The sequence below is a fragment of the Cheilinus undulatus genome, linkage group 4 (genome assembly GCF_018320785.1).
Source record: "Cheilinus undulatus linkage group 4, ASM1832078v1, whole genome shotgun sequence".
Lineage (NCBI taxonomy): Eukaryota > Metazoa > Chordata > Actinopteri > Labriformes > Labridae > Cheilinus > Cheilinus undulatus.
This window is the reverse complement of record NC_054868.1, coordinates 56,194,830-56,222,339: the sequence shown is the minus strand read 5'-3', so window position 1 is coordinate 56,222,339 and position 27,510 is coordinate 56,194,830. Positions and strand designations below refer to the sequence as shown.

At 44.3% G+C, this 27,510-nt stretch overlaps 1 protein-coding gene across 12 annotated transcripts in view; it reads left to right on the top strand.

Moving 5' to 3' along the window:
• The window catches only part of hoga1 (4-hydroxy-2-oxoglutarate aldolase 1), a 66,126-nt gene extending 51,381 nt beyond the window's left edge, over positions 1-14,745 (top strand). The window contains exons 6-9 of one of the 12 annotated variants that reach the window (XR_005991812.1): positions 5,990-6,123; positions 11,372-11,528; positions 14,151-14,241; positions 14,328-14,745. Coding sequence is in view for 6 of the 12 variants with exons in the window: in XM_041785620.1 (XP_041641554.1) it covers positions 5,990-6,123; positions 11,372-11,521 (284 nt within the window). In the remaining 6 variants the exon portion in view is untranslated. Of the gene's footprint in view, positions 1-5,989; positions 6,124-11,371 lie in introns of all 12 variants that reach the window. The other 11 variants (XR_005991810.1, XR_005991813.1, XR_005991811.1 and 8 more) reach the window with 11 other exon arrangements.
• The last annotated feature ends 12,765 nt before the right edge of the window (positions 14,746-27,510 follow it).

The following is a 27,510-nucleotide window of genomic DNA, read 5'->3' as shown; positions in this document are numbered from 1 at the left end:
ATCTGTCAGCAGAGAAGAAGAGCAAGATGGAGGGCTGGGCTTGTATCTCAAAAACCATGACAGTTAATCATTTATGTCTGCGTTCTGACAGCTAAAATGTAAAACCTAAGCAGTGATGGATGGATTCCTATAAGAGGAGTGTATGTCCAGCTAACAATCAGGAGGAAACACACATACGAGGCTGCTGTTGTGTTTTATCGTCAGTGTTTTGAAGCCTGGATCTGTTGAAGACTGAAGGATTATGCTGCTCTGCAGGCTGATGAAATGCTGCGACCTCTCGGGCAACTTGAGTGATCTTCTACTCTGCTGTGCTGCATGCTAATGTGTTAGCGCGCTGTGCATGATTGGAAATAATATTCTAAACACAGTAAGTGCAGAGCTGAGTGATTGCACACACTGAACGTCTCTAATGTGACTCTGCAGGCCGCCTCTTTACATTGATGTGAACATGAGAGCAGAGCTCCAAGAACTCAGACTGATCTTTAGTTAATTGTTGAGATAAATCAGAGAAAAAACAAGAAAACTGGAAAAGAAGGTCAAAAAATCTGAGTTATGGTCAGACTAAGAGATAGTGGGGATTTTTCAGCTGATGCCAGGTGTAGCTTGTACAGCCCTAATTCCAAAAATGTTGGGGCACTGTGTTTGTGAATAAAATCTGAATGCAGTGCTTTGCAAGTCTCATACAGCCGCCACGATTTATTCACAACAGAGCAGGAACACCATGTCAGATGTTAAACTGAGACATTTTACCGTTCCAGGACAGATAGTAGCACCGTTTGAATTTCATCTCAGAAACACATCCCAAAAAAGTAGGGACAGGTCCATATCTACCATTATGTAGCATCCCCTCTTCTTTAACAACAGAACAGTTTTACATGACAGCTTTAATTTGCAGTGGTGGATGGCAAGCTGTGTTGACAGACGGTCATTTGTGGGAGAGTTCCTGAGCACATGGATTTTCATACCAGTGCACTCTCTTTGTGTTTACCCTTTACAGTCCCAACTTATTTTGGAATTGGGGTTGTTGGTAGGGACATTTCCCAATGGTCTCGGGTCTGTTTGGTGGGCTTTAAACAATGACAGGGGCTGCACGGCGGTGTCAGGGTTAGCTGGTTCGCTTCCTGGTCAGTTTACACGTTCTCCCTGTGCATCTGTGTGTTCTCTCCGGCTGCTCCGGCTTCCTCCCACCACCAAAGACATGCTCTGTGATTGGTAGTGATTTATTTTTTTCAATTGTTGATTTGACAAAAGACGTTTATTTGATGTGTTTATGCACGTCTGGGGGTAAGAAGGGGTTAATATGTAGTGAGCAAAGATATTAACTAATTTTAACTAATATCACCGGTGTTTTTCTAAAAACTAAGAACTATTCTGACTTCATAACTGTTATTATAGTTCACTTTTTTAGTTACACATTTGTGTACCAAGTACAGCAGACACACAGCTGACAGACGGTTTTCCCCCATTAAACCAAATGATAACAGGCTGCTATGCTTAACAAATGGAGATTTTTGGGATCTGGGTTTTTTTTTTTTTTTTTACTGCTTAAGCCAGAATTAAAGCGAGCTGATGTTTTACATCAAGATTAAAAACATGCACTGACATCAGTCATATCAGAGGTAGGTTAAGAATGTAAAGTCCACCGTGGTCTGTGGCTAACTTCTGTTCCTAACGTGGATCAGACTGAATGAAACCAACCAGAGCAGGCAGGTCTACGTCTATGAAAGTAGCCATGGATCAGGACACTGTCAGACTGATGTTGTCATTATAACGTTGCTCCTTTTGGCTCTGGCAACCTTTCTGCAGTTTCCAATGCCTGCTTACGATCATCGCTCTGCCTGGTATTAGCTGTTGACTCTGTCCTAATGACCGCGGCTGAGGCTAGTGGCTGCTGCCGCTTCGTTTTAACGTCGTTAGGATGATGACTCTTAAGTGACTCATAAGATCCGTCGAGGACTTCTTTCTACTCTGCGACCTTTCAGGGCAAATTCTACACACACGGTGGTGTTATCCTCCCCGTAAATACTGAATAACGCCACCGTGTTGTTAGCATTTTAGCACAGGGGCTGCTTCCTCTTCTTCTCTGGTGCTTAACAGCAGGTCGTGTACTGCGGTGCCACCTGCTGTTTCAGAATGTGTAGTCTTGTGAGAAAAAAACAAATGCCAGCACTGCCATACTGACACAAATATATAGGCTATGTTATCGGGGCTCGTCGTCATGATATCGGACTTATTGGAATGACGTAATCATTTCTTGTTACCGGCCCGATAGTTATCGTGCACCCCTGGTAATTGGTGACTCTAAATTGGTCGTAGGTGTGATTGTGAGCCCGTGAATCTCTATGTCAGCCCTGTGATTGACTGGTGACCAGTCCAGGGTGTACCCTGCCTCTCGCCCAATGACAGCTGGGAGAGGACCCCCGCTTCCCCCAATGGTATAAGCAGTATAGAACATGGATGGATGGATAAACAATGTGAGCAGCAAGACTCAGTAGGTTTGCTGTCGATGACACGCCAACATGAAGATCTCTAGATTGTGTGCAGGAATTGATTTCTGCATAGAAATTCATGCCAGAAGTTTTGTGCTGCTTATGACTGTGCCGACCGTTCAAATCTTTACAGGAAAACAGTCATAAGCCACTTTCTGTACCAAGCTAGTGATGCATTTAGGCAAAAAAGTTTAAAAAGCTCACCAAAAACAGAGGCAGACATGGAATTAAAGCTTTCCTCTAGAGTCTGGAGGGGCGGGGTCAGACAACGTTCGTTATAGTTTCCACAAAGCAGTCTGGTTCAGTACAGTTCGTCACAGTTAACCCTGATCCTGCTTGTGTGTTTCCATGTCCATCCAGCCCTGCTAGTTTTGATGGGAAATCTGTCCATGGTCATTCCAACCCTCACCGAGATTCTCCCATTTCCATGTTTCTCACTGGTGAATCCATCTCTCAGAGCTCCCGTCTGAACTGTTTGGGCCCAGTTAGAAAATGACAGGACCAATCAGCAACGAGGGGCGGTACTTTCAGGCGCGGCAGAGTCGTGGCGTAAACGTGCAGTTATGGAGGAAGAGATCAGCGTGGATGCTGCTAAACCGCCAGTTTTATCAGAACTTGACGACATTTCTTTGTTAAAAGAAGAACAAAGAACAGCAGTGAGTTGTTTTCTTTTCAAAAACCACTAAAGTCGAATACTGACATGTCTGCAGTCGCCATGGTTACCGTTATGCAGTTCTCTGTGGAGTTTACTCCTCTGTAGCGGCTACGTCACGGTTTTGTTGCTCTGATTGGCCCGTGAAGATGTGACAGACAGAACATTCATCCAATAATCCTCCAAGTTTTTTTCAAAGGCTCCGCCCTTTCCCAAACACTGTCTATGGGAGGTTTACCATCAGGTGTGTCAGGTTACTAAAGCAGTGGTTCCCAGTCTTTTTCTCTTGGAGCCTCCCTTCTTAAGAAAAGCTGAGCCAACCCTCGGCCAAACTGGGAGGAAAGAGTCACACGTTCCTGTCAACGTTAAACTTTGATTTTATTTGATTGGTTGATAAACCCTCAGCAGTTAAGATGCATTTCTCTGGTCCATAATCAGATAAAAATGTTGTGCACTCAAACCTTACACACAGAGTCTGATCCGTCTGATTTGTATTCACTGCAGGAATTTAAAGAACATGGCAAATAGTTCTGCCCTGTGAATAGGAGAAAGCGGTAAATATGATTCTGGCTCATTCACGCCTTGGAAAAGGAAGCTGGATCCATCCTGACAGAGATGGAGCTGTGCACAGCTCTAGAGATGGAGAGCAACTTTCAGTTCAGTTTTTGTTGTGTGGCTTTGAGTTTCCACATGTTACATGGGCAAATCAGTGTTTAAAGTAAGGTTGAGTGCAAGGTGAGAGAGAGAGCCAGTGGGCGAGCAAGTGAACACAAAGGAAAGTGCAGATGCTGTTCTGAATAATCAGCCATCCATTCTAATGACTGGGACAGATGGAAAAACACAAAAACCACACCTGTTCTAAAAACATAGATCAATTATGATGGACAAGAGTTTCAGAGTCAGTCTCCAACATGTTTAACCCAACATGAGGTCATTTTTTTTTTTTTTTTAGGATTTTAGCTTGTTTTCAATATTTTGTAAGATTGTTTTGTATGCCCTAATGTGACACCTGAAGCCAGTTAGAACGTCTAAAAGTTGACCCAACCTTTGTGTTGTGTGTCTGTGTGTGTCACACCAAGCATGGAGGAGAGAAAGAAGAGCCCAGAATCATCTGAGGACTTAAGAAGCAAAACAGAGTAAAAATCTGAACAATCTCAAGGTTAAAGACCATCTCCAGAGATCCTGAGATTCCTTTGTCCACTGTGTCTAAAATAATCAAGAAGTTTATAACCATGGAGCTGTGGCTAATCTCCCTGGATGTGGACGGAAGAGAAAAACTGACAAAAGAATGCAACGCAGGATAGTTGGAATGGTGGATAAACATCCTCAGTCAACTTCCACACAGATTCAGGCTGTCCTGCAGACTCAGGGTGCAAAAGTGTCAGCTGGGACCATACGTGGTCATCTGAATGAGATGAAGCGCTATGGCAGGAGACCCAGGAGAACCCCACTGCTGACAAAGAGACAGAAAAAAGCCAGACTGGAGTTTGCAAAAATGTACCTGAGTAAGCCTCAATCCTTCTGGGAGAACATTTAGTGGACAGATGAGACTAAGGTAGAGCTTTTTGGAAAAGCACGTCATTCTACTGTTTACAGAAAACAGAATGAGGCCTACAAAGAAAAGAACACAGTACCTACAGTCACACATGGAGGAGCTTCAAGGATGTTTGGGGTTGTTTTGCTGCCTCTGGCACTGGGTGCCTTGACTGTGTGACAGGAATCATGAAATCTAGACTATCAAAAAATTTCGGGCCACAATGTAGGGCCTAGTGTCAGAAAGCTGGGTCTGGGTCAGAGGTCATGGGTGTTCCAGCAGGACAATGACCCCAAACAGACCTCAGAAAGCACCAAGAAATGGTTGGAGACAAAGCTGGAGAGTTCTGAAGTGGCCAGCTATGAGTCCAGATCTAAATCCCATTGAACACCTATGGAGAGATCTCAGAGCTGCTGTTGAAGAAGCACCCTTCAAATCTGAGAGACCTGGAGCAGTTTGGAGAAGAAGAGTGGTCCAAAATTCCAGCTGAGAGGTGGAAGAAGCTTGTTAATGGTTATAGGAAGAGATTGGTTTCAGTTATTTTTGCAACCAAATATTGAGTTGAGGGTGCCAACAATTTTGTCTGGCCCATTTTTTGAGTTTTATGTAAAATTATGTCAATTTTGTCTTTTTTCTTCTGATTTTTGTGTTGTTCCAATGCACATGAAGGAAATAAACACGTGGATACCTAAAACATTTGTAATTGCAACAATTTCTGGGAGAAATGATGAATTTCCTGGTAGAATTCCAGGGGGCCATACTTTGGTCTATGACTGTAGGTGTTGATTGGTCAGTATTCATGACATCAAGCCAATCAGATTGTGTTGTGTGCAGAACATTTATGGAGAGTAAAGCGACGCCAGAAGAGAAGACACACCTTGAAGTGAAGCCAAAGTGGCTCACTGTTTATTATTTTTTTATTTATTACTTTATGCTGATGCCAAATAACAAAAATCTGCCCCAATAATTGGCCAGGCAATAATCAGTCGACCCCTACTGCAGATATCTGAGACAAAATCAACTCACTTCCTCCTGATGTTCACCTTACATTCAAATATCAAATGTTCACCAAATGTTCACCAGATCTGGGTCCTTAATGACCAGTTACTCTGAGAGACTGGGGGAGGATCCTGGTGTAGAGCCACAGCTCCAGACAGAAAATGAAGCAGATTCCTCCCTTTTATTTGAACAAAAACATAAAACAAGGAAAGGAAGAGGAGCTACATGAAGTCAAATGAAACCTCGTTAACAGAGAAAACTAAAGCTAAGAGAGAAAATCAGTTTTGAATTCTTCACTTTGCTCTCTGTGTGTAGGTGCGGTTGGCGGCGTGTGTGCACTGGCTAACGTCCTCGGCCGGGAGCTGTGTGAGTTGGAGCGTCTGTGTGTGTCCGGTCGTTGGGATGAAGCCAGAGTCCTGCAGCAGCGCCTCATCGAGCCCAACGCCGCCGTGAGTACCATCTGCTGCGCGGCGGACGCTTTTATCCACCGCCCAACTCTCAGTCCTCCGAGACAAACTCACACAAATAGTGACAGACTGGATAAATAATATCAGCGCATACATTAAACCCCCGTGGGCAAAGACGAGAGTTTGGAGCTAAAAGTGTAGTTTAGTAGACCTGCAGGATTCCCCTGCCAATCCATACTTAAATATCCTAAAGATGCTTGTTCAGAGGCGACGCTTTAGGACGTTAAACTCAACAGAATCTAAAAATATCAGCCTTTGATAAAAGTCTAGATCACTGAGTTAGCCCAGACACAACCAGCTCTCCTCTCACATGTATAGATTTCATGCATTTAGAGAGTAACCTTATAAAACTAAACAATAGTTTTAGTAAAAACCAATCTGAGTGGATTAGAAGGTACTGTATTTGTAATATTTGCAGAAAAAATGTGATATATTGATGAAAAACTGATGAAACCTATTATATAGATAGTTTCTGACAAGTTCTTACATTACCTCATATATTTACAGACATAAAAATCTGCTTTAAATTGAATAACTGTAACAGAACGTGTCTGGTCATGGCAGCAGCGATGACACAGCTGCAGACAGACATGTTTATTGATGCTGTGGTTTGGCTGGACTTTAGCTCACAGACGCTGTGGTTGGACTTTAGCTCACAGACGCTGGTTGGGCTGGACTTTAGCTCACAGACGCTGGTTGGGCTGGACTTTAGCTCACAGACGCTGGTTTGGCTGGACTTTAGCTCACAGACGCTGGTTTGGTTGGACTTTAGCTCACAGACGCTGGTTGGGCTGGACTTTAGCTCACAGACGCTGGTTTGGCTGGACTTTAGCTCACAGACGCTGTGGTTGGGCTGGACTTTAGCTCTCAGACGCTGGTTTGGCTGGACTTTAGCTCTCAGACGCTGGTTTGGCTGGACTTTAGCTCTCAGACGCTGGTTTGGCTGGACTTTAGCTCTCAGACGCTGGTTGGGCTGGACTTTAGCTCACAGACGCTGGTTTGGCTGGACTTTAGCTCACAGACGCTGTGGTTGGGCTGGACTTTAGCTCACAGACGCTGGTTGGGCTGGACTTTAGCTCACAGACGCTGGTTTGGCTGGACTTTAGCTCACAGACGCTGTGGTTGGGCTGGACTTTAGCTCTCAGACGCTGGTTTGGCTGGACTTTAGCTCACAGACGCTGGTTTGGCTGGACTTTAGCTCACAGACGCTGGTTTGGCTGGACTTTAGCTCACAGACGCTGGTTTGGCTGGACTTTAGCTCACAGTTGCTGGTTTGGCTGGACTTTAGCTCACAGACGCTGGTTTGGCTGGACTTTAGCTCACAGACGCTGGTTTGGCTGGACTTTAGCTCACAGACGCTGGTTTGGCTGGACTTTAGCTCACAGACGCTGGTTTGGCTGGACTTTAGCTCACAGACGCTGGTTTGGTTGGACTTTAGCTCACAGACGCTGTGGTTGGGCTGGACTTTAGCTCACAGACGCTGTGGTTGGACTTTAGCTCACAGACGCTGTGGTTGGACTTTAGCTCACAGACGCTGGTTTGGCTGGACTTTAGCTCTCAGACGCTGGTTTGGCTGGACTTTAGCTCACAGACGCTGGTTTGGCTGGACTTTAGCTCACAGACGCTGGTTTGGCTGGACTTTAGCTCACAGACGCTGGTTTGGCTGGACTTTAGCTCTCAGACGCTGGTTTGGCTGGACTTTAGCTCACAGACGCTGGTTTGGCTGGACTTTAGCTCACAGACGCTGGTTTGGCTGGACTTTAGCTCACAGACGCTGGTTGGGCTGGACTTTAGCTCACAGACGCTGTGGTTGGACTTTAGCTCACAGACGCTGGTTGGGCTGGACTTTAGCTCACAGTTGCTGGTTTGGCTGGACTTTAGCTCACAGACGCTGGTTTGGCTGGACTTTAGCTCACAGACGCTGGTTGGGCTGGACTTTAGCTCACAGACGCTGGTTTGGCTGGACTTTAGCTCACAGACCACGTATTGAAGGACAAACTGCTCCTGAAGGCTGCCGTTCTGTTGCTGTACGTTATTCATGGTATTTGCTGCTGACTTGGGATTAAGGTTGTCGAAATGTTTCATCCCAAGTCCTGTGAACCAGCCGTTCTCCACTGGTCCGGACTGGACCCACCAGTCTGTCTTACAGCAGACCGCCACCCAAGTTTCCCAAAAAAGTTCAACAGTGCATGCTTAGTTTGGAGCATGATGGAAACACAAAGACCTGAGATAAACTGGAAAGGGTCAAACTGACACACGTTATAGCCCCTTTGGCCCATTGCTGTGTGTCAGTTTGTGCCAATTTTCCAGAAAGCTTGTGAAATGACTTCATTATGACGGGAAAAGTAGCCATTTATTGCAAGAAGAGGAAATAAATTAGTAGAAATATTGATCAAACATTTAGATTGACCTAATCTCACAGTAAAACAGGTTCAAAAGGTATCGATGTCCAATAAGGATTTCCCGACTTTTGCCACCATATATATATATTTTTTTGTACACCTAGTCGTGACCCACTGAAAACTGCTCTACGACCCACTTTTGGGTCCTGACCCACCAGTTGAGAACCACTGCTTTAAACCACACAAAAGCCATTACTTTACATTTTGTAGTACTGGAAAGTTCCAAAGTTAGGAGATCAAGTGAGGCCGAGTGCCAAACAAAGAGGAATATGATGCTGATTGATTCATAGTGGTTACTCTCTAAAGAACTGCAACACCACCCTACAGTCTTATAGGATTCAGACCTTTTATTTATTATAGTGAGTGTTAGTTAATCCAGGTTAGTCCCACTGAGATCAGGGAGCTCTTTGTCAAGGATGACCAGGATGGCAGCAGAATACAGTTCAGAAATCCCCAAAACTCAGATAGTTCACAACAAACAGCAGAGATGTAACGCTGTCGTCAATATCAGTCTGTACCTTTGACTGAGGCTTCTTTCCAGCACTTACAGAGGAGATTATCCTCCGGCTGCAGACGTTTATTTGGAGAGACTTAACCTAGAGTCAAATGAAACAGCTGTCTTTACTGAAACGTGGACTCCTTCCCTCTCTCCTGACTGTCCTGAGCTGTAAAAGTCAAACTTCTGCTCAGTTTCTTTTTGCCAGAAAGCTAGAGCTTCCTTGTTTTGGCTTTTCGTGTTAATTTCTTTTCACTGTTTGTTAAAATGTAGTCAAGAACAATACCACCCTCAAATGTACCTAAGTAAAAGTATATTATCATAGACTTCAGTTCATATTAGCAGTTAACCCCTTAAAGCCTGTTGTATCATATTTGATACATACTTTTATAATACCTCTATCTAATCAGTATGGTCATAAAATACCAAAAATAACTTCTGATCAATGATAAAATACCCTCAACTGGATTATCAGTTAGCAAAAACACCTGCTGTATCAAATGAGATACAAAAAATATATATTTGTTACATTTTATGGAAATTTAGATTTTTTTTGGATTTCATTAGAAAGTGAAATAAACATTTAAGTTCCAAAAAAATAGAATTTTCTGGCTATAATTTGTGTTTTCAGGCTTTAATGGGTTAATGTGAAGAAACTGGTACTTGGCAGATGTGAAGTGATAAAATATCACCATACGATGCTGTATCCATTTTTCTCCAACCCCTAGTTTTAAGGAGAAAACAGTTTTAGTGGAAGGGAATGGGAACCTTCTGCTCTTGTATACCCATAATCCTTTGCGCTCCACTTGCCACTTCATTTAACAGCATGAAAATGATGGAGGCTACGAATGGCGAGGGAGAACCGAGGAACAAAGTTTGAGATTTCAGAGGCTCCAATGACTTTTAAATCTGAAGAATTTTGGTCTCCTGGTGTCAAAAAAATCAGAGAGGAGAAAAGCTGACAAATACAAAATATCTGCAGACTAGAGCTGAATGATTTACAAAAATAACCTTTTTTTCCCATATATTGCAATTTAATATGCGATTGTTATTAGGTTCCTCATCTCGTGTATTCTTAGACAAATTCAAGTAATAAATCATTCTACACTGTAAGTCAGGAACGCGCTCATACATTTAACCCTTTATTTTACAATGGACATGCAGTTTTACTTGGCAGAGAAGAATCTGCTCTAAAGATGCTCTCTGGGTTAGTCAGCAGCATGTTTGACTTTTCTGGGCGGCATAGAAATATAGATAGAGCGATTTAGGACAATGTGTACTGAAAACAATTCAATTATTTCAGAATTAATGAATCCATAGTAGCATGAATCAGAATATGAGGGTGAGGCAGCTATAAAGGAGGCGGCTGGGGTTGAGGAGGTTCAGCTCTGCTAGCAGCAGGGACTACTGAGAAATTATCATATTTTAATGTACTGCTGTGTTGACAATTAAATGTTTGCATGATGTGCATTCAAATCTCTGCTGCAGCAACAAATGAATTTATCAGAGTGGTATTTTGAGAAATTTCAAGTTAAAGAAATATTGCAACTTCTGCAACTTGTAAATTGTAGCAGGCAATATAGCAATCAAATCTAGTTTGGGATTAATTGCCCAGCCCTACTGCAGACACTGACAGCAGCGAGAGAACTCAACAGATCACAAGGTCTATCAGTGAATATTTGTCCAAAGACCTACAGCTGTTTTCAGTGGTTCATAAACGCTGGAGCCAAAGTTTAAGTTTATATTTCTGAGCCTGATGCACTCCTACCTCTTCATACCAATGCATACTGTGGCATACCAAACATTTGGACATTTTCACTAGGGATTTAAAAACAGTCACCAAGTTTGCAGCTTAAAATTAGTCTCCAGATTGTTCCAGGCAAAAGGTGCAGAAAACCAAAGGCCTTACTCAGTTCTGACTTTATTCTGTCAAATAAAAGCAGTGTCTTAGCTCATTTCTGCCATGTGTAAGATTAAAATGAGATAACCAGTGAGCAGAGAGCCGACACTTAGCAACACACGGGGGTTAAATGTCAGAGCCGTGTGCTGCCTCTTCTCCGCTGCTCAGCCTGGCTGAGATGTGTGAGGAGACGGTGCTGAATGATTAGCTTCAGGCTACAAATGTGTCTGCTCAGGTGTGTTAAATGTCACTGCCCCTAACGGCATCCACCCACCAAGTGAACACCTCCGCACTGCAGCGTGGAAACAGCTCCACACTGATAACGAAGGCACACATGGTCAGGATGCAGCAGCGTGGACAGATATCATATCACCGGGAGGGAACGTGTCTCATGAGGGTATATGATCTCTGATTGGAGCTCTGTGTTTCCAGGTAACCAGGAAGTTAGGAGTCCCCGCCCTCAAGCAGGCCATGGAGTGGTTTGGTTTCCATGGCGGCGCCTGTCGATCGCCTCTTCAGCCGCTCACGGAGGCTGAGACGCAGCAGCTGAGGAGGGACTTCTCCTCCAACGGCTGGTTGTGAGAGGACTGTGAGTGTGAGTCAGTACGTTTACATGCACCGTTAGCTAAACCAGGATCTTTAGCTGGACTGGCTACGTGGCAACATGCCTCCTTTAAGCTATAACTGCTGAGGCTCGTTCCTGCTGACGAGTTTAGCCACACGATGAGTTGAAACTCAACAGTCTGAAAGCCTGTCATTTCACACCACTGAGACTGAAGGAGACAATGCATCGTTTCAGTAACTTAAATTTAAAGAGATTTATTCTTAAGTTATAGCACAATAAATCTGACTGGTACTTCATATGAACTGCAACTTTATTGTCATGGTAACACCTGGCATTAGGCTGTGCTCATCACTAATTCATTTGCTATCGATTTCATAGAGTGGCAGCAAAATTCCTCTGCACATAGTCCAGCCCTGGGCACAGTTTAAGGCATGTAGGGTGCTTGATTCAGCGCAGGGCTTGAAATGCAACAACTCAGGACTGGAAGGGGGGCTCAAGCTCAAACAGCCGAGGTCGGGGCTCGCAGATGGCCTAGCGGTCTACAGCGCTATCCATGTATGCGGGCGGCCCAGGATTGAATCTGGCCTGTGGCCCTTTGCCACATGTCTCTCCTCACTCCCTCCAGTTTCCAGCTCTATCACATGTCCCCTCCTATCAAATAAAAGCATAAAAAAACGCAAAAATACATCTTTAAAAAAAACCAAAAATCCCCCCAAAATAAGAGCCAAGTTCAAGCCTGACGGCATCTTTTTGTCCAAGTCTTGTCACCCTGAGGGGTTTCAGGCCACGGGGCATTCACAGTTTGACCGGGCGCTCGTGGCAACCCTGCTTCCTGCCCAAACGGTACTGTAGGCCATGCTTACTCATGGCATCCACCCCTTACTCCACCTGCAAGGTGTGAACAAAGTCATTTCTTCAACAGATTACTTTCCCATGCCCCTGGTAATTTGCAAGGACATCTAGAGCATCACTGGAGTTGTGTCAATCCTCCTTCCTGCCCCACAGCGCCCTCAGGTGGGCTTCCTCTCCACATCACTTCAGCCTCAGTTTCTGGCCCAAACATGCCTAAAGGTTCTGCGCAGCTCAGTCTTGCAGAAGAAGATTAATTTTGCATGGACAAATTCAGCTCCTGCAGCATGAGTTTTTATATTTAATATATATTTAGTAAAGCGCTGCACGTCTCGCCTACTTGATTGTGTGGACAGGAGTGTCTAGGGGCTGACATTTCCTTGTGAAAATTAAAAACTAGACAAATGTAATACAAGTATTTGTTGGCATTTATAGCTTTTCAAAACAAGAGTTCCATTTCCTTTTTAACATTTATCTGCATGCAAAGTCTCTGTGACCAGCTGTCTGTGATTTGATCAGCTAAATTATGTTAAACATCATCAGACTCTTAAACTGGAGCTGCGAAGGCTTCTCTAAGACAGCTGCGGCGGTCGCCAGCAAGAATCTGAAATGTTCTTATCACATCATGATGCTAACAAACATGACGAAAGCTTCACAGCTGAACATTTCTGACATGCTTTTCCTGTAGTTCATCTTTCTAACTCATGGTCACATCTGAGGGCAGACGACAGAGTGACTTTTTCTATGCTTAGCATTTAAGCTGTTGGACCTATAACCAGATCAGACTATATAGATTATTGTGTTTATTATGTCCCTGTGTCAGACTTTGCTACAGAACCCTAGTCCTGACTGACAACACTGAGTGTGGTCCAGAACAGCCAGACACTGACATCATGATGTTTCCTGGTGTCTTTGTGGAGGTCCATTAGTCCATAGGTGGTCTTAGAGGCAGGTCAAGGAGAGTCAGTCATAGATACAACAGAACACTGGTGGTCTTAGCTGTAAAGAGAAAAACAACCAAAGCAGAAACAGCTGTAGACTGTTAACAGGACAGTGTGGACTGGATATCCTTCAGATCTGAGCTAGAATGTGATAACATGTAAAAAAAAATCAACCCAGTTAGCCTGGATCACATACGTGTGTTTCTGGTCAGGGCAGGATGTCAAAAGATGTAAAAAAAAACCTTCTGACATGTGAGTTTTCCTGAATCAGGACTTCCTGAAGCATCACTGCTTATGTTACAGTACAAGAGGATTTGTCCTCACCAAAAACTACAACCAAACGACGCAGTTGGGTCAAAATCTGGCTGAAACGGTGTCGCCTTTAGGCTTCAACGCCAGAGTAAACCTGGAGCATGCTCAGAGTGTCTAACCTTGCAAAGCAGATAGCTCCGCCCGTTTCTGTGTTTCTCACTGGTAAATCCATCTTGCAAAACTCCAATCTGAACCGTTTGGGTCCAGTTTGAAAGTGACCCTCCCCCTTTAGCTAAAAGCATCGATAACGAGTGACCGAAAAATAGAAAGCATCCCTTTAAGTTAAAAGAGTCACAGAATTACAGTAAATGTCCAAATATTAGATATAAAACCCCACAGGACACCCATAATTCATCAGTTCTTTGAAAAGCATCTCATAGCTTAAACTCGGCACATTCTAACACTGGAACAAGACTTTAGTCCAGGAGGAACCTACATAAATAAAATAAATGCTTATTTCCAGTGACACCATACAGAGATTTTTATGAAGCCTACTGCATCATTTAAGCACACAATAATCCACCACTCCACTGTTTCATTTCAGCTATGGATAGATCGATCATCACATCCCTGGTTGTGGATTGCGGCTCTCACTAAACTATTTTTACAACAATGTGGCTCTTGGTTGGAATAAGGTTGAGAACCGCTGGTCTAACACAACAACTCCACTCTGACTGCATGTAAACGTACTGACTGTATGTGTTTGTCCTTTCTTTAGCAGGAACCGAGTTACCGGGGCTGGAACAGCCTCAAAGAGAGCCACAGACTCAGTCAGCCTGGTTTATCTGAGACTACGTTAAACTGATGCTAATTCAGTTTAGTTCATAGAAACACAAAGCAATCCTGTTTAGAAGAATGCTTACACTCTCACTCTCAGAAGTGTGACAGCTTTTGATCTGAATTTAGTTTGAATGATTCTGCTTGAGATCCTGAGTTGACTTAAACAGATATCGCTGTTCCAACGAAGGAATCAAGCCGTGTCTTTAGTTAAAATCAGCAGATCTGCCGATGTTAGCAGCGAGGGTCTAAAGATTGTGTTGAAGGTAGATATAGATGATATAGAGCCTAAAGATTATATCAGCAGAATGGTTTTTGTCCTGGTATTGCACATTTACACAGCAAATTAAAATACTTTTAAACGTGTCTCTAAAACGTCTCTCTGTGTTCACTTCTTTGTAACTGTAGTTCCTAGTTTCATTTCTCTCCTGCTGATGTGCGTCGAGCTGCTACACTGTAAATTTACCTGAGTAAATTTTACTCAGATTGACTAAACTTTTACTCTGAAAAATCTAACATTTGTCCCAGTCTGTTTGGAGTAAAATTCACTCTGCTTGCTGAGTAATGATTTCAGAGTTGTTTTTACTCTAAAAAGTGTTTTTATTTAACTCTAAATGATGATTATGTGCTCCATAATGAACAAAATAAAAACAACTCTACAGCAACTGTACCCACTAGAGTAATTCAGACCTTAGTTTATTCTTTATAGAGCTGTTTTTTCTCAGTACAGTGTTGTATTTAGTCCTTTCAGAGCTGGTTTTATTCCTTACAGAAATGTTTCTACAGAACGTTCTCTGCTCCATATAGAACTGGGTAACGCTGATGTAGAGCTGAATCTTACTCTAAACAGACCTTCCTCTTTATATAGAGCTGCATTTCCTCTTAATAGATGATTCTGCCTTTCCACCTATAAATGGTGCAACAACAAAAGAGGAGTTTTTACCGATACATGTTAGACAGAGTTCTAATATTACAGAAACAACTGTGATGAACCTGACAACAACTCAGGAGCAGAGCACGAGACACGGTGGTAAAGTTAAAGACGTTAGTGACAACAACAGTGAAAATGATGGTGAGAGAACTGGCTGGTGGTTGGAAACAGCACCGGCAGAGAGACGGAGACGCTGCAGAAAAAGAGGACAAATGGATTTAGACAAGGAAAAAACCAGATCACTGAAAGATGACTAGATTATCAAAGTTGAAGAGGAGCTACCTGACTAGAAGCTGTGGTCCACAGGTGTCTGAAGGTTCATCACCAGGTGAGGATGATTACCGAGGATCATCTACAGCTGAGACCGTCACTGAGTGATGGAGCGGAGCTGGAACTTAAGTGGGTGTGGTCAAAAGTTTTACTCCCAGCATCTACTCTGTTTTCACTCCAACTCTCATGGTGGCTGGTATTAAACATATACTCAATAAAGAGTAAATCTGACTATTTTTCAGTAAAATACTTTTTACTCTGGAGAAATTACTCCCCAGATTTTCCTGTGTACTGAAAACAAAACACTTCTAAAAGCATTTGAACAAAATAACAACTATAGAGTTTAACTGAGAAGATCTCATCAGAAATATTGTGTTTATCAGTAATTTTACTTTAGCAGAGGTGCCATTGAGTTTACAGAGCAACCGTGTTTACAGCTGCTTTCTGAACGCCATAGCCTGATGCTTTCAATCCTACTGCACTTAGAACCACAGTCACCAGTTAGAAAACACCTTTAAACTGTTGTTGAAGCCGTTATTGTCAGAATGGCAGAAGTGCTGGGTTGAAGACATCAAGCTGCTCCGTTGCAGCTCACAGCTCGTGTTAAAGCCCACGACAAGCCGACAGAGACACTTTGCAAAGCCATCACACTCACTGTATGCTGTTTTTAGTGTGCAGGGTAAACTTGGAGAGGAGAAACACGGTTCATCCCATAGCTGTGCTTCACCTTAATCACACTGACAGACAGGTGATGTTTGGTTACCTGGCTGCTCTTCGGTTTTAGAGAAGCGTGCTGATGACTGGACTCAGACTGAGCTGTTGTCTGTCTGATACTGTTTCAGCACACACCACTACTTAACGGCCAAGTTTACTTTCAGACCGTCAACCAGTGATCGACCTTGTTGAGCAACTTTCAAAACTGGTTAAACCTAAATTTGATTGCAGTTGGTTGACTGGGCCGATAATCAACTAGAGAATCTATTTTCATTTAAACGCTTTGTGCTGAAATGACATTTGGACCCTGACTGATCAACAGTAGATCATCATTCAGCAAATACAAAAACCCTCTTTAACACCAAAATAAAATCATTCCTGCAGCAGTCACAGGGATCAGGTGTAAACAGCCCTTTTCAAGTCCAGATACAAATCCTCTGTTGGATTGAGGTCTGGACTTTGACTCAGCCGCTCCAGAACATTCTTCTGGTTCTGTAGCTTTCTCTGGATGCTTCAGCTTATTGTCTGGAACATAAATCCTCTCCCCAGCCATAGTTCTCTGTCAGAATGAAGAAGACTGTCCTCCAGGATGTTACAATATTTTCCTACTCATTTCACCTTCTGCCTTTAACAGCCTTCCACGGCCAGCTGCTGAGAAGCATCCCCACGGCATGATGCTGCTGAGAAGCATCCCCACGGCACGATGCTGCTGAGAAGCATCCCCACGGCATGATGCTGCCACCAGCGTGCTCCACAGTGGGGATGGTGTGTTTGTGGTGATGTCAGTGTTTGGCGTCTTGTCTGATGGTCTCAAAGCTCCGTTCTGGTCTCATCAGACCAAAGACCTTTCTTCCTCTTGACCATGGAGTCTCCCACAGTCCTTCTGGTGAACTCTAGTCCAGATTGAATCTGAGTTTTCTTCAACAGTGTCTTTCTCTTTGCCACTCTCCCATAAAGCTCTGACTGCTGAAGAACCCGGCCAACAGTTGTTGTCTGCAGAGTCTCTCCATCTCAGCTGCTGAAGCTTGGAGCTCCTTCAGAGTAGTCATAGGTGTCTTGGTGTCCTCTCTCACTAGTCTCCTTCTTGCACGCCCACTCAGTGTGTGAGGACGGTCTGATCTAGGCAGATTTACACGTGTGACATATTCCTTCATTTCTTCAGGATGGATTTAACTGAACTCTGGGGGATGTTCAGAGACTTGGAGATGTTTCTGTCTCCATCCTCTGACTTAGACTTTTCAATAACCTTTTTCTCTGAGTGTTCCTTTGTCCTCATGGTGTAATGGTAGCCATGAATACTGACTAACCAGTGACTGGACCTTCCAGACAGAGGTGTCTTTATACTACAGTCACTGAGACACATTCGCTGACCTCAGGTGATCCCCATTTCACTGACTTACAGATGTTGCGCAGTATCCTGTCCTGGAGCCGGTCTGAACTGGTCTCTGACGTTTTCAGACCCAATATAAAGAAAACGTTTGCATAATGACAAAAAAAGACTTTAAAGGTGGATTCTAAAAGATGCCTTCAATTCCTGATTCCTGACATTCCCCAGAGGATCTTCTCCTCCTCTGCATCGTTTTAGCTCAGGAGTGCAGGAGTCTCACTGTGTTTTTCTGTAAAGACGGCCACAACAATCATCCGTCTCCCATCTCTGTGTTTGCGTTGGTCAGCTGGAGAGGTTGGAGGTTCGGTCCGTCGATAAACACCTGCTCCATGTTTCCTGTGTGAGCTTTCTGAACACTTACGGTTCAGCAGGAGGCAGATGTGCAGGTCACAGTGAGCTGCAGAATAAACCGAAAAAGTTAAAAGCTGTCGTTGCAGCCATAATTAACGCCTAGGGGAGCAGGTAGCCATGGCAATGACAGCCTACAGGTTTTTTTACATCGCTCTTTCTTCACTTTCTTCCAAACACGACTCCAATTAGCACCTTTTTAACCAGGAGAGCTTTCAGAAACCCTTTCCGGAGCATGAAGAAATGATGCATTATGTGCTTTTTCCTAATGTTTGTGATAGAGACGGTTCAGGAGAACCCTGAAGGCTCTTTAGTACAGCCTGTATGATCAAATTAACACTTTATCAGTCATGACTTACATCTGTTAGTTTCAGATATTCTCAGAGCTTTTAGAGACATTTTTCTCCATGTTTAATAAATACAGACCTTTTAAAACCTTGAGATAAGTAGTGAGATGTATCAGGTACCTTGATTGTTTGGGAACAGATCATATTAGTTTCCTCTATTCTTTAATCTGATGATACAGTTGGGAGAAGCCTGTGTGCTGATTGAATCATTGACTATGAAGCACATTCACATTCAAACTGAACTGTAGCACCCTCAACTTTCAGCTCAAAGACCCACCTGTCTGCTGCTGCAGGTCAGTCATCCTCCTCCACCCTGGTCAGCCGTGGTAAAATCCTCCAAACCCCGGTCTGAGTCCAGTCGGTTAAAATATTCATCCAGTGCTGACAGGATAAAAGCTCGTTAGCTAATTAAACTAGGTGGCATACACAATGATGCCTTCAAGGTCAGCTCAGGAAAATGAGTGCTAGGCTAAAGTGAATATTAACCTCCATTTCAGAGCTCTTCTCACCGACATTGATTATAGAAAGGCTTCTTCTGCTTTTGGAGCAGGTTTTTAAAGTCTGAGGCCTCAGGGAGACAAAAACGTTGTATTTCTGTTTCGTTTTTTGAAAAAGTTTTCGGTTAATACGGGATCGTTTCAGGAAATGTCTGCGTAAGCACAGAACAACTGAAAACGACTGGAAACGCTGTAGCATATATTTCAAGCCTGTAGGTGGCGCCGTAATGCTGCCACAGAAATGCACAATAAGAGAGAAGAAGATCACAGAAAAGTGACACTAACTTTCTCCTGGCTGGTCTCTGTGGTGGATCTAAGAACGTCTGGTGTCTGCTGTTGTGGTAAAGGAGCATCAGATTTGGCTGTCAAAGCCATAACAAGCTCAGTAGCTTCTGCAGCACGAACACGATCCTGTAACCGCCATTGTTGTTTTGGTTCGATATGCGCACGCGGGGTAAGTGAGCTACGCTGTGTGTGACGCAATCGTTTCAAGAAAGATGCGGCCGGCCGATTTGTTCACTCTGGGACCCGGTTTCAAAAAGAAGCGTTTACAGCCTCCCAAAACGCCGTTTCCATGTGGGTGAAACGCCGATACAGCAAAAAAGTTTGTGTATACTCCTGAGTTCGTCTCAGTGTGGGCGGGGCCTGAGAGTAAGCCTCTCCTCAAAGAACGTAATCCTGTCTGCACCCCTCCAACCCCATCAAAATAAAAGGTTCTAAAAAGTTAAACAGCTATATTTTAAACATCCATTTCTCATCTTAAACATTTTATGGAATTCTGATGTTTTTGTCTGCATGTGCAGTTCAGAAGTTTTAGGCACGTTTTGGTCAAAAATTAGGGCTGAAATGAAGAGAAATATAAAGTGATATTTTCTAGCATTGTTGTGATAAAATATTCTTAAAATCAGTTTAATTTAAAGTCAAACCACAGCTTTTAAGTGAGACGTTTTCTTATAATGTGTTATAAAGTCCTTGAAATGTACATTAGTACATAATGCTTGTGCGACATCGTTTTCTGTAACCATGTCCTGGGAGAGAGGGGGTCCCCGGTCTCTGTCACTGGTATTTTGGGGGTCACAGCTGAAATGTTTGGGATCTTGACCTCAGCTGCTGAGCGAGACGCACCTGTCAACATGCTTTCAGCTGGACCAGTGGTTCCCAACCTTTTTGTCCCATGAGGCCCCCTTACTTGTATTGTAGAGGAGCTGAGGACCCCCAGGACCCACTCAAACTAAAGGTGATGCATGGATGTCAAAAATTTACATCAAATTTAAAAGTTTTCATTGGTCAAACCTAAAATAGCACCAGACAAAGTTTTCTTACCAAGACACCTCTGCATGAACTATTCACCTCTTGCCCCCCATGAAATCTCTGGTGCCCCTGTAAGGTTTCCTCTGACCACAGAACAGTTTTCCATGTTTCCTCTGACCACAGAACAGTTTTCCATGTTTCTGACCACAGAACAGTTTTCCATGTTTCCTCTGACCACAGAACAGTTTTCCATGTTTCCTCTGACCACAGAACAGTTTTCCATGTTTCCTCTGACCACAGAACAGTTTTCCATGTTTCCTCTGACCACAGAACAGTTTTCCATGTTTCCTCAGTCCATGTTAAATGAGCTTTGGTCCAGAGAAGACGGACCACGGTGTTTCTGGATCCTGTTCACATATGGCTTCTTCTCTCCATGATCAGCTTTAACTGTCATTGGTGGATGGCACGGCCAACTGTGTTGACAGACGATGATTTCTGGAATGTTCCTGAGCCCATGCAGGGATTCACTACAGAATCATGCCTGTTTTTAATGCAGGGGCCTCCAGATTCCCTGAGTCTGTTGATGATATTGTGGACTGTAGATGGAGGAATATTTAAAGTCTTCACTAGTTTACATTGAGGATCATCTTCAGCCCATCTTTACCTCTGAGAGACTCCTCCTCTCTAAAACGCTCCTTCAGCTGTTTTTCATCAGTACCACTAAACTTTTCCAGCCTTTCTACACAGTGGCCCAGCTTTTTTGGAGCTGGGGCTGTATTTGTTAAAGCACAAAGCCTTGCCCCCTCTCTAGTTTAACTGTGTGGAACCGTGAGCACAAACACAGCTGATGATGAGGGCGTTTTTCTGCACGGCGCCCTGAAACCGCCGGGCCACTCTGGCTTTGTAAATCTGGGTACAAGGCTCTCTTCACTGAGTGCTTCTGCTTTCATTTAGACCTCAGTAGCCTGTGTTTCTTTTAAATTAGAAACTATGAAAGGCCATCCAAAAGGAAGTGAAGAAGCAGGCAGAATCTTGGGCTGAATAGACCTGAGCTAAAACCTTCGTTCATTCATTCACCAAATTCCTTTTGCTGTAAAATCTAAAGTTAATTGGAGTGCTCAGATGAAACCAAACCTCTGCAGTAAGAAACAAAAATATAATTTCAAAGAGACTCAAAATTTCCAGTATTTGTACAAAAATGTGGACCTTTAGAGTTTTTAGAAATGAAAAGATCTTTTAAAGACTCCCTGAACGTATTCATGGTTTAAATATCAGGACGGCGGTGTGAGGCGGGATCTTTGTCTCTGTCAAAGATGCTTCTTTCACATGTGTGATTTAAATGAAATGTTTAAGGACTTTACTACTGAAGCAGAGATGAATTTACTCTGCACAGGGGTGAAATGTTAGATCAGCTGTCCCTGTGAGCCGGCTTCTTTTCTCTCAGGTGTTTGTGGATCTCCAAGGTCGGGCGCTGCTTCGAATTTTAGCAGACGCTAAAGAAAAGGAATACATCTGTGATTGGATGTTTTAACTGAATACCTGCTTTATAACGGTGTCCTTCTTCTACCTGTCACTTCCTCTTCAATCATTTCTAAAGGGACATTTTTATAAATCGTGCTCTTCTTCTCTCTGTTGACCCTTTCTGACCTTTTTGGAGGAAAATGTTTCTCCAGTCTTAGTGGGAGTTTGATACTGATATCTCAGGTTTGAAAAACTTTGGTTAACTGGATTCCTTCTTTGTCTGGGCTGCAGTTCCTCCAAGCGGCCACAGGGCGGCGACACTCCCCACCGAGCGGCTCCTGCTCTGCGTCAAAGGCATCCCTTTGATCTCAATTAGTGGATCTAGCACCCAAAGGGGGGTTGGGGGTGATGCCAGAGCTCCCAGTGGGCACATGCACACACAAAGAAGGAGGAGGGGGGAGGGGGAAGAAGAGGAGGAGGAGGAGGAGGAGGAGGAGGAGGGGGCTGTGTTTGTATCTCGCTGCTGCTCCTGGGGTGAGCGAGTGGCGAGTCAGCAAAAGCTGCCCTCGGTGCTGCAGCGTCACCGAGAGGAGGGTGACGATGACCTGAGGAGGGCACATGCTTCCTTTTCTTCCTTCCTCTGCTCTTCCTCCTCACCTGATGGATCACTGTCCTCCTCCTCCTCCTCCCCCATCCTCTCTCTCTCTCTCTCTCTTTTTGCCTCTCACCCTTTTTCCTCCTCCAGTTCAGTGCAGAAGCTTTATTAGCATAAATTTAAAAAACAACACTGACAAAGAATCAAACGTAAAAATGCATGAGAGTATTCAGACTCCTGGGGAAGATCTGAAGACCGCAGGAACATTTCTGCTGCTCTGAAGGTTCCCGGGAGAACAGCGGCCTCCATAACTCTCACATGGAAGAAGTTTGGACCAACCAGGACTCTTCTAGAGCTGGTCATCATCGGGGGAGAAGGACCTTAGTGAGAGAGGAGACCAAGAACCTGATGGTCCCTCTGACTGAGATCCAGAGGTGTGAGGAGATGGGATCCCTGCAGTCCTCCACTGGTCTGGGCTTAATGGAGGAGTGGAGAGATGGAGACTCTCCTCATCGTTAGGCACATTATCAAAAAGGATTTCAACACTGGTTTGACATTGTAGCTAACAGGAGCCGCTCCAAAGGTTGAGAGAGCTTTAGTGAGCCGATGAGGAGCAGCTAAAGCCGGCGAGAGCTCTACCATCTCAGGTTCTCCTCATCCTCCCTGAAATGATCCTTCATGCTCCCAGTACCCATGGAAGCTGGACCACAGTGGCAGCAGCGAAGTAAGTCAACCAGACGTCCCTCACCCCAGCAACGTTTTCCTGCTCCTCCTGAGGGATTACAATTCAGTCTACTTTATTTCTATGGCACATTTATAAACTGAACGTTTCCACAGCGCTGCACAAAACATCATTTAAAAACACAAACAACTGTTCTACCAGCGCTCGAAATAAAACCAGTAAAACCAAGAGAATATGCTGAAACAATAGGTAGTAGCTAAAAACAACCAATATAAATACAAAATATAAAAACATAAAAACAATAGAAATGAATAAAATAATTAAAGACAGGAGACCACACAACTCACGCGGTGTTAAAGGCCAAAGGATAAAAATGGGTCTTAAGACGAGACCTAAAACTCTCCACTGTGGGGGGGCAGAGCTTTCCAGAGTTCAGGGCGGACCACAGAAAACGCCCGGTCCCCCCTGGTTTTAAGTCTCGTCTTAGGCACCACGAGCTGGAGCTGGCCCTCAGACCTCAAAGCGCACGCTGGTGTGTAAATTTGGATGAGGTCTGAGATGTGCTGTGGGCCGTCCATTCAAAGCTTTGAAAACAGGCAATAAAATCTTAAAATCATTTCTAACAGTAACAGGAAGCCAGTGCGAAGACGCAAGAAAAGGGATGATATGTTCATGTTTTTTGGTTCGTGCCGCAGAGTTCTGGACTAACTGTAAGCGTGAAAGTGCGGTGTAAGTATAAAGAGCATTACAGTAGTCCAGGCGAGAAGAAATATAAGCGTGCACGACTTGCTCACAGTGCTTCAAAGATAAAAACGACTTTTAAAAAAAGATGAAGGTGATAAAAGCCTGATGGAACGACTGTTGAGTTTAAATTCACCGTCACCATGGTGACCCAAGGTTGGTGGCAAAGGATTGAACATAGTCTCTGAGGGGGCCCAGGTCCATAAGGGGATCAGTGGGTCCAAACAACACAGTTTCTGTTTTCCCTCATTTAAACAAAGAAAATTTTGGGCCAGCCAAGCCTTGACATCACCTAGGCAGCTCAACAAGGGTGTCAGGGGGCCGTTGATCAATGAATCTGATGGTCGGGAGCATAAAAACGGTAGGAGATGCTGTGCTTTCTAAAAACTGCACCCAGCAGGAGAAGGTAAAGCAAAAAAAGGATTGGGCCTAGAATTGAACCCTGGAGGACTCCACAGTGGAGAGGGGCAGCGGACGAGGCGGACAAGTGGCACCCAGGCCAGATGGAAAGTATAATCCTTCTAGTAAGTTCTGGGTCCGCCTTGGGGTGTCCTCCCAGTTGGATGCACCCAGAAGACCTCCACAGGGGGTGCCCAGGAGGCATCCTGATCAGATGCCCTAACCACCTCAGCAGGCTTCTTTTGACTTGAAGGAGCAGCGGCTCTACTTCGAGATCCTTTCCTGGTGTCCGAGCTCCTCCCCCTGTCTCTACGCCTGAGCCCAGACACCCTCCTGAGGAATCTCATCTCAACCGCTTGAACCCGTGACCTCTTTCTTTCTATCATTACCCAGAGTTCCTGACCACAGGTGAGGGTTAGGGGATAAACTGACCAGTAAATCAGAAGTTTTCCTTCCGGCTCAGCTCCCTCTCTTCCACGACGGTGCGGTACGTCTGTGATACCGCAGACGCTGCACCGATCCACTTGTTGATCTCACGGTCTCCTCTACCCCCACTCCTGAATGAGACACTTGAACTCCTTCACTTGGGGCAAAGACTCCCTCCCCACCTGCGATCCACCGTTTCCAGCAGAGGACCACGGCCTCAGACTCGGAGGTGCTTAATCAGCAAACCGTCCCAGTGCCTGCTGGAGGTCCTAAACCAAGGAGGCCGACAGAACCACGTCACCTGCAGACAGCAGAAATGGTTTTAATGATAATTAAAATCTCAACCATGGGGGAATTTGATCACAGTTATCATTGATATCAACACCATCCTTCTCTATCCACTACTAGTGGAGCCTGTCGGTATGTTAAACTCATTGAGGCTGTCAGCAGAAACATCTCCACCTAAAAGCTTCAGTGTGGTTCTCTGCTCTTCTTCTAATAAAGGAATGTGGTCCAGTTCTGATCAAACATCCACCCTAACCTCTTCACTGGTCCAGCGTCAGAGACCACCACGGCCTCCTTAAACTCCAAACTGTGACCCTAATTTCTCACATTTTTCAACCATAACCAGATTTTTTAAATGAAAAATTCTGCAGTTTGGACTTGAAATGGAAAGAAAAAGTTGCAGTAGATTGAGATGGAGATAACTCCTTCAAAATAAAAGCACAGTATAGACCTCTGAGAAGGGTTTACAGGCTTGCTGTTGCTTCAACTAAACCACGCCCCTTTCTGCTTAAATGACACTGATTGGTCCGGCCCCTCTCTAACCTGGAACAAGCCTATCAGCCTGAAGCTTTGTGGATGGATCCAGCTGATGACAGACATGGAATCTGGACGATCCTTTAGCGCCACGCCTGCTCTCTAAGCTTGTAGAAAAGGAGGATAAAAGTGTTGATTAAGGACTCGCGTGCTTCTCCTACTCGTCTGGGCTGAGGTCGGACAGACATTGTGAACTCTTAAGCAAAGATCAGCAGCAACAGCATTTCTTATGCAAAAGAAATCCTATTAAAATATTAAAATAAAAGATTAAAGTCTCTCTTTTGTCTCTCTCCTCCTGTCTCTGTCATCCTTTCTTCCTCCTTCTTCTCTCTCCTTCTCTCTCGTCTCTCCTCTCTCTCTCCCTCCAGGCGGCGTGATGACCTCTCTGTTTAGTGTACCATGTAATTCCTGGTCCCTCTCTCTCGTTTCTCTCTCTCTCTCATTCTGGCAGCGCCCCAGATTAAAAAACCAGCTTAAAACATTCCCAGATTCCTCCCCCTCTCCTTCTCCTTCCCATCTTTCCCCTCCACCCCCATCCTTTCCTCGTTCCTCCCCTATGGCTGCTCCTCACCACTCTCCTCCAGCCTTTTCTCTCTTTTTTCTTAGACGTCCAAACTAAGACACAGAAATATATAAAAGCGTCACATTATCTTTGTTTTTATCTGTCAGATTTATTAAAAAGAAAACTAAAATTAAAGAGAGAAAGCTCTTTAAGTGTTCAACCCTGTCATGGTTTTTAAAAATAGATTTTATGGTCTTGGTCTCAGATAGTGTGGTGTTGAGTACAGCACTAGATTTTGGCTCTCAGTAACGGTTTAACCGTACGGTTCGCTTTCTCTAAGCTTTTATATCCCTGATGGCCAAATCTTTCCTGTTGACTGCCGCTCATTTCTATGGAATGTTTTCATCCAAAAAGGGGCGGGGCTTGCATCATCTGGGAAAAGTATCAAAGTCAAATTATCAGTGAGAGGTCAAAGAGTCAACCAGTGAGAGGTCAAACTATTAACCAGTGAGGGGTCAAAGAGTCAACCAGTGAGAGGTCAAGGAGTCAACCAGTGAGAGGTCAAAGAGTCAACCAGTGAGAGGTCAAAGAGTCAACCAGTGAGAGGTCAAAGAGTCAACCAGTGAGAGGTCAAACTATTAACCAGTGAGAGGTCAAAGAGTAAACCAGTGAGAGGTCAAACTATTAACCAGTGAGGGGTCAAAGAGTCAACCAGTGAGAGGTCAAAGAGTCAACCAGTGAGAGGTCAAACTATTAACCAGTGAGGGGTCAAAGAGTCAACCAGTGAGAGGTCAAAGAGTCAACCAGTGAGAGGTCAAAGAGTCAACCAGTGAGAGGTCAAACTATTAACCAGTGAGGGGTCAAAGAGTCAACCAGTGAGAGGTCAAGGAGTCAACCAGTGAGAGGTCAAAGAGTCAACCAGTGAGAGGTCAAAGAGTCAACCAGTGAGAGGTCAAAGAGTCAACCAGTGAGAGGTCAAAGAGTCAACCAGTGAGAGGTCAAACTATTAACCAGTGAGGGGTCAAAGAGTCAACCAGTGAGAGGTTAAGGAGTCAACCAGTGAGAGGTCAAAGAGTCAACCAGTGAGAGGTCAAAGAGTCAACCAGTGAGAGGTCAAAGAGTCAACCAGTGAGAGGTCAAAGAGTCAACCAGTGAGAGGTCAAGGAGTCAACCAGTGAGAGGTCAAAGAGTCAACCAGTGAGAGGTCAAAGAGTCAACCAGTGAGAGGTCAAAGAGTCAACCAGTGAGAGGTCAAAGAGTCAACCAGTGAGAGGTCAAAGAGTCAACCAGTGAGAGGTCAAGGAGTCAACCAGTGAGAGGTCAAAGAGTCAACCAGTGAGAGGTCAAAGAGTCAACCAGTGAGAGGTCAAAGAGTCAACCAGTGAGAGGTCAAAGAGTCAACCAGTGAGAGGTCAAAGAGTCAACCAGTGAGAGGTCAAAGAGTCAACCAGTGAGAGGTCAAACTATCAACCAGTGAGGGGTCAAAGAGTCAACCAGTGAGAGGTCAAAGTATAAACCAGTGAGAGGTCAAACTATCAACCAGTGAGGGGTCAAAGAGTCAACCAGTGAGAGGTCAAAGTATCAACCAGTAAGGGGTCAAAGTATCAACCAGTGAGAGGTCAAAGAGTCAACCAGTGAGAGGTCAAAGTATCAACCAGTAAGGGGTCAAAGTATCAACTAGTGAGAGGTCAAAGTATCAACCATTGAGGGGTTAAAGAGTCAACCAGTGAGAGGTCAAAGTATCAACCAGTGAGAGG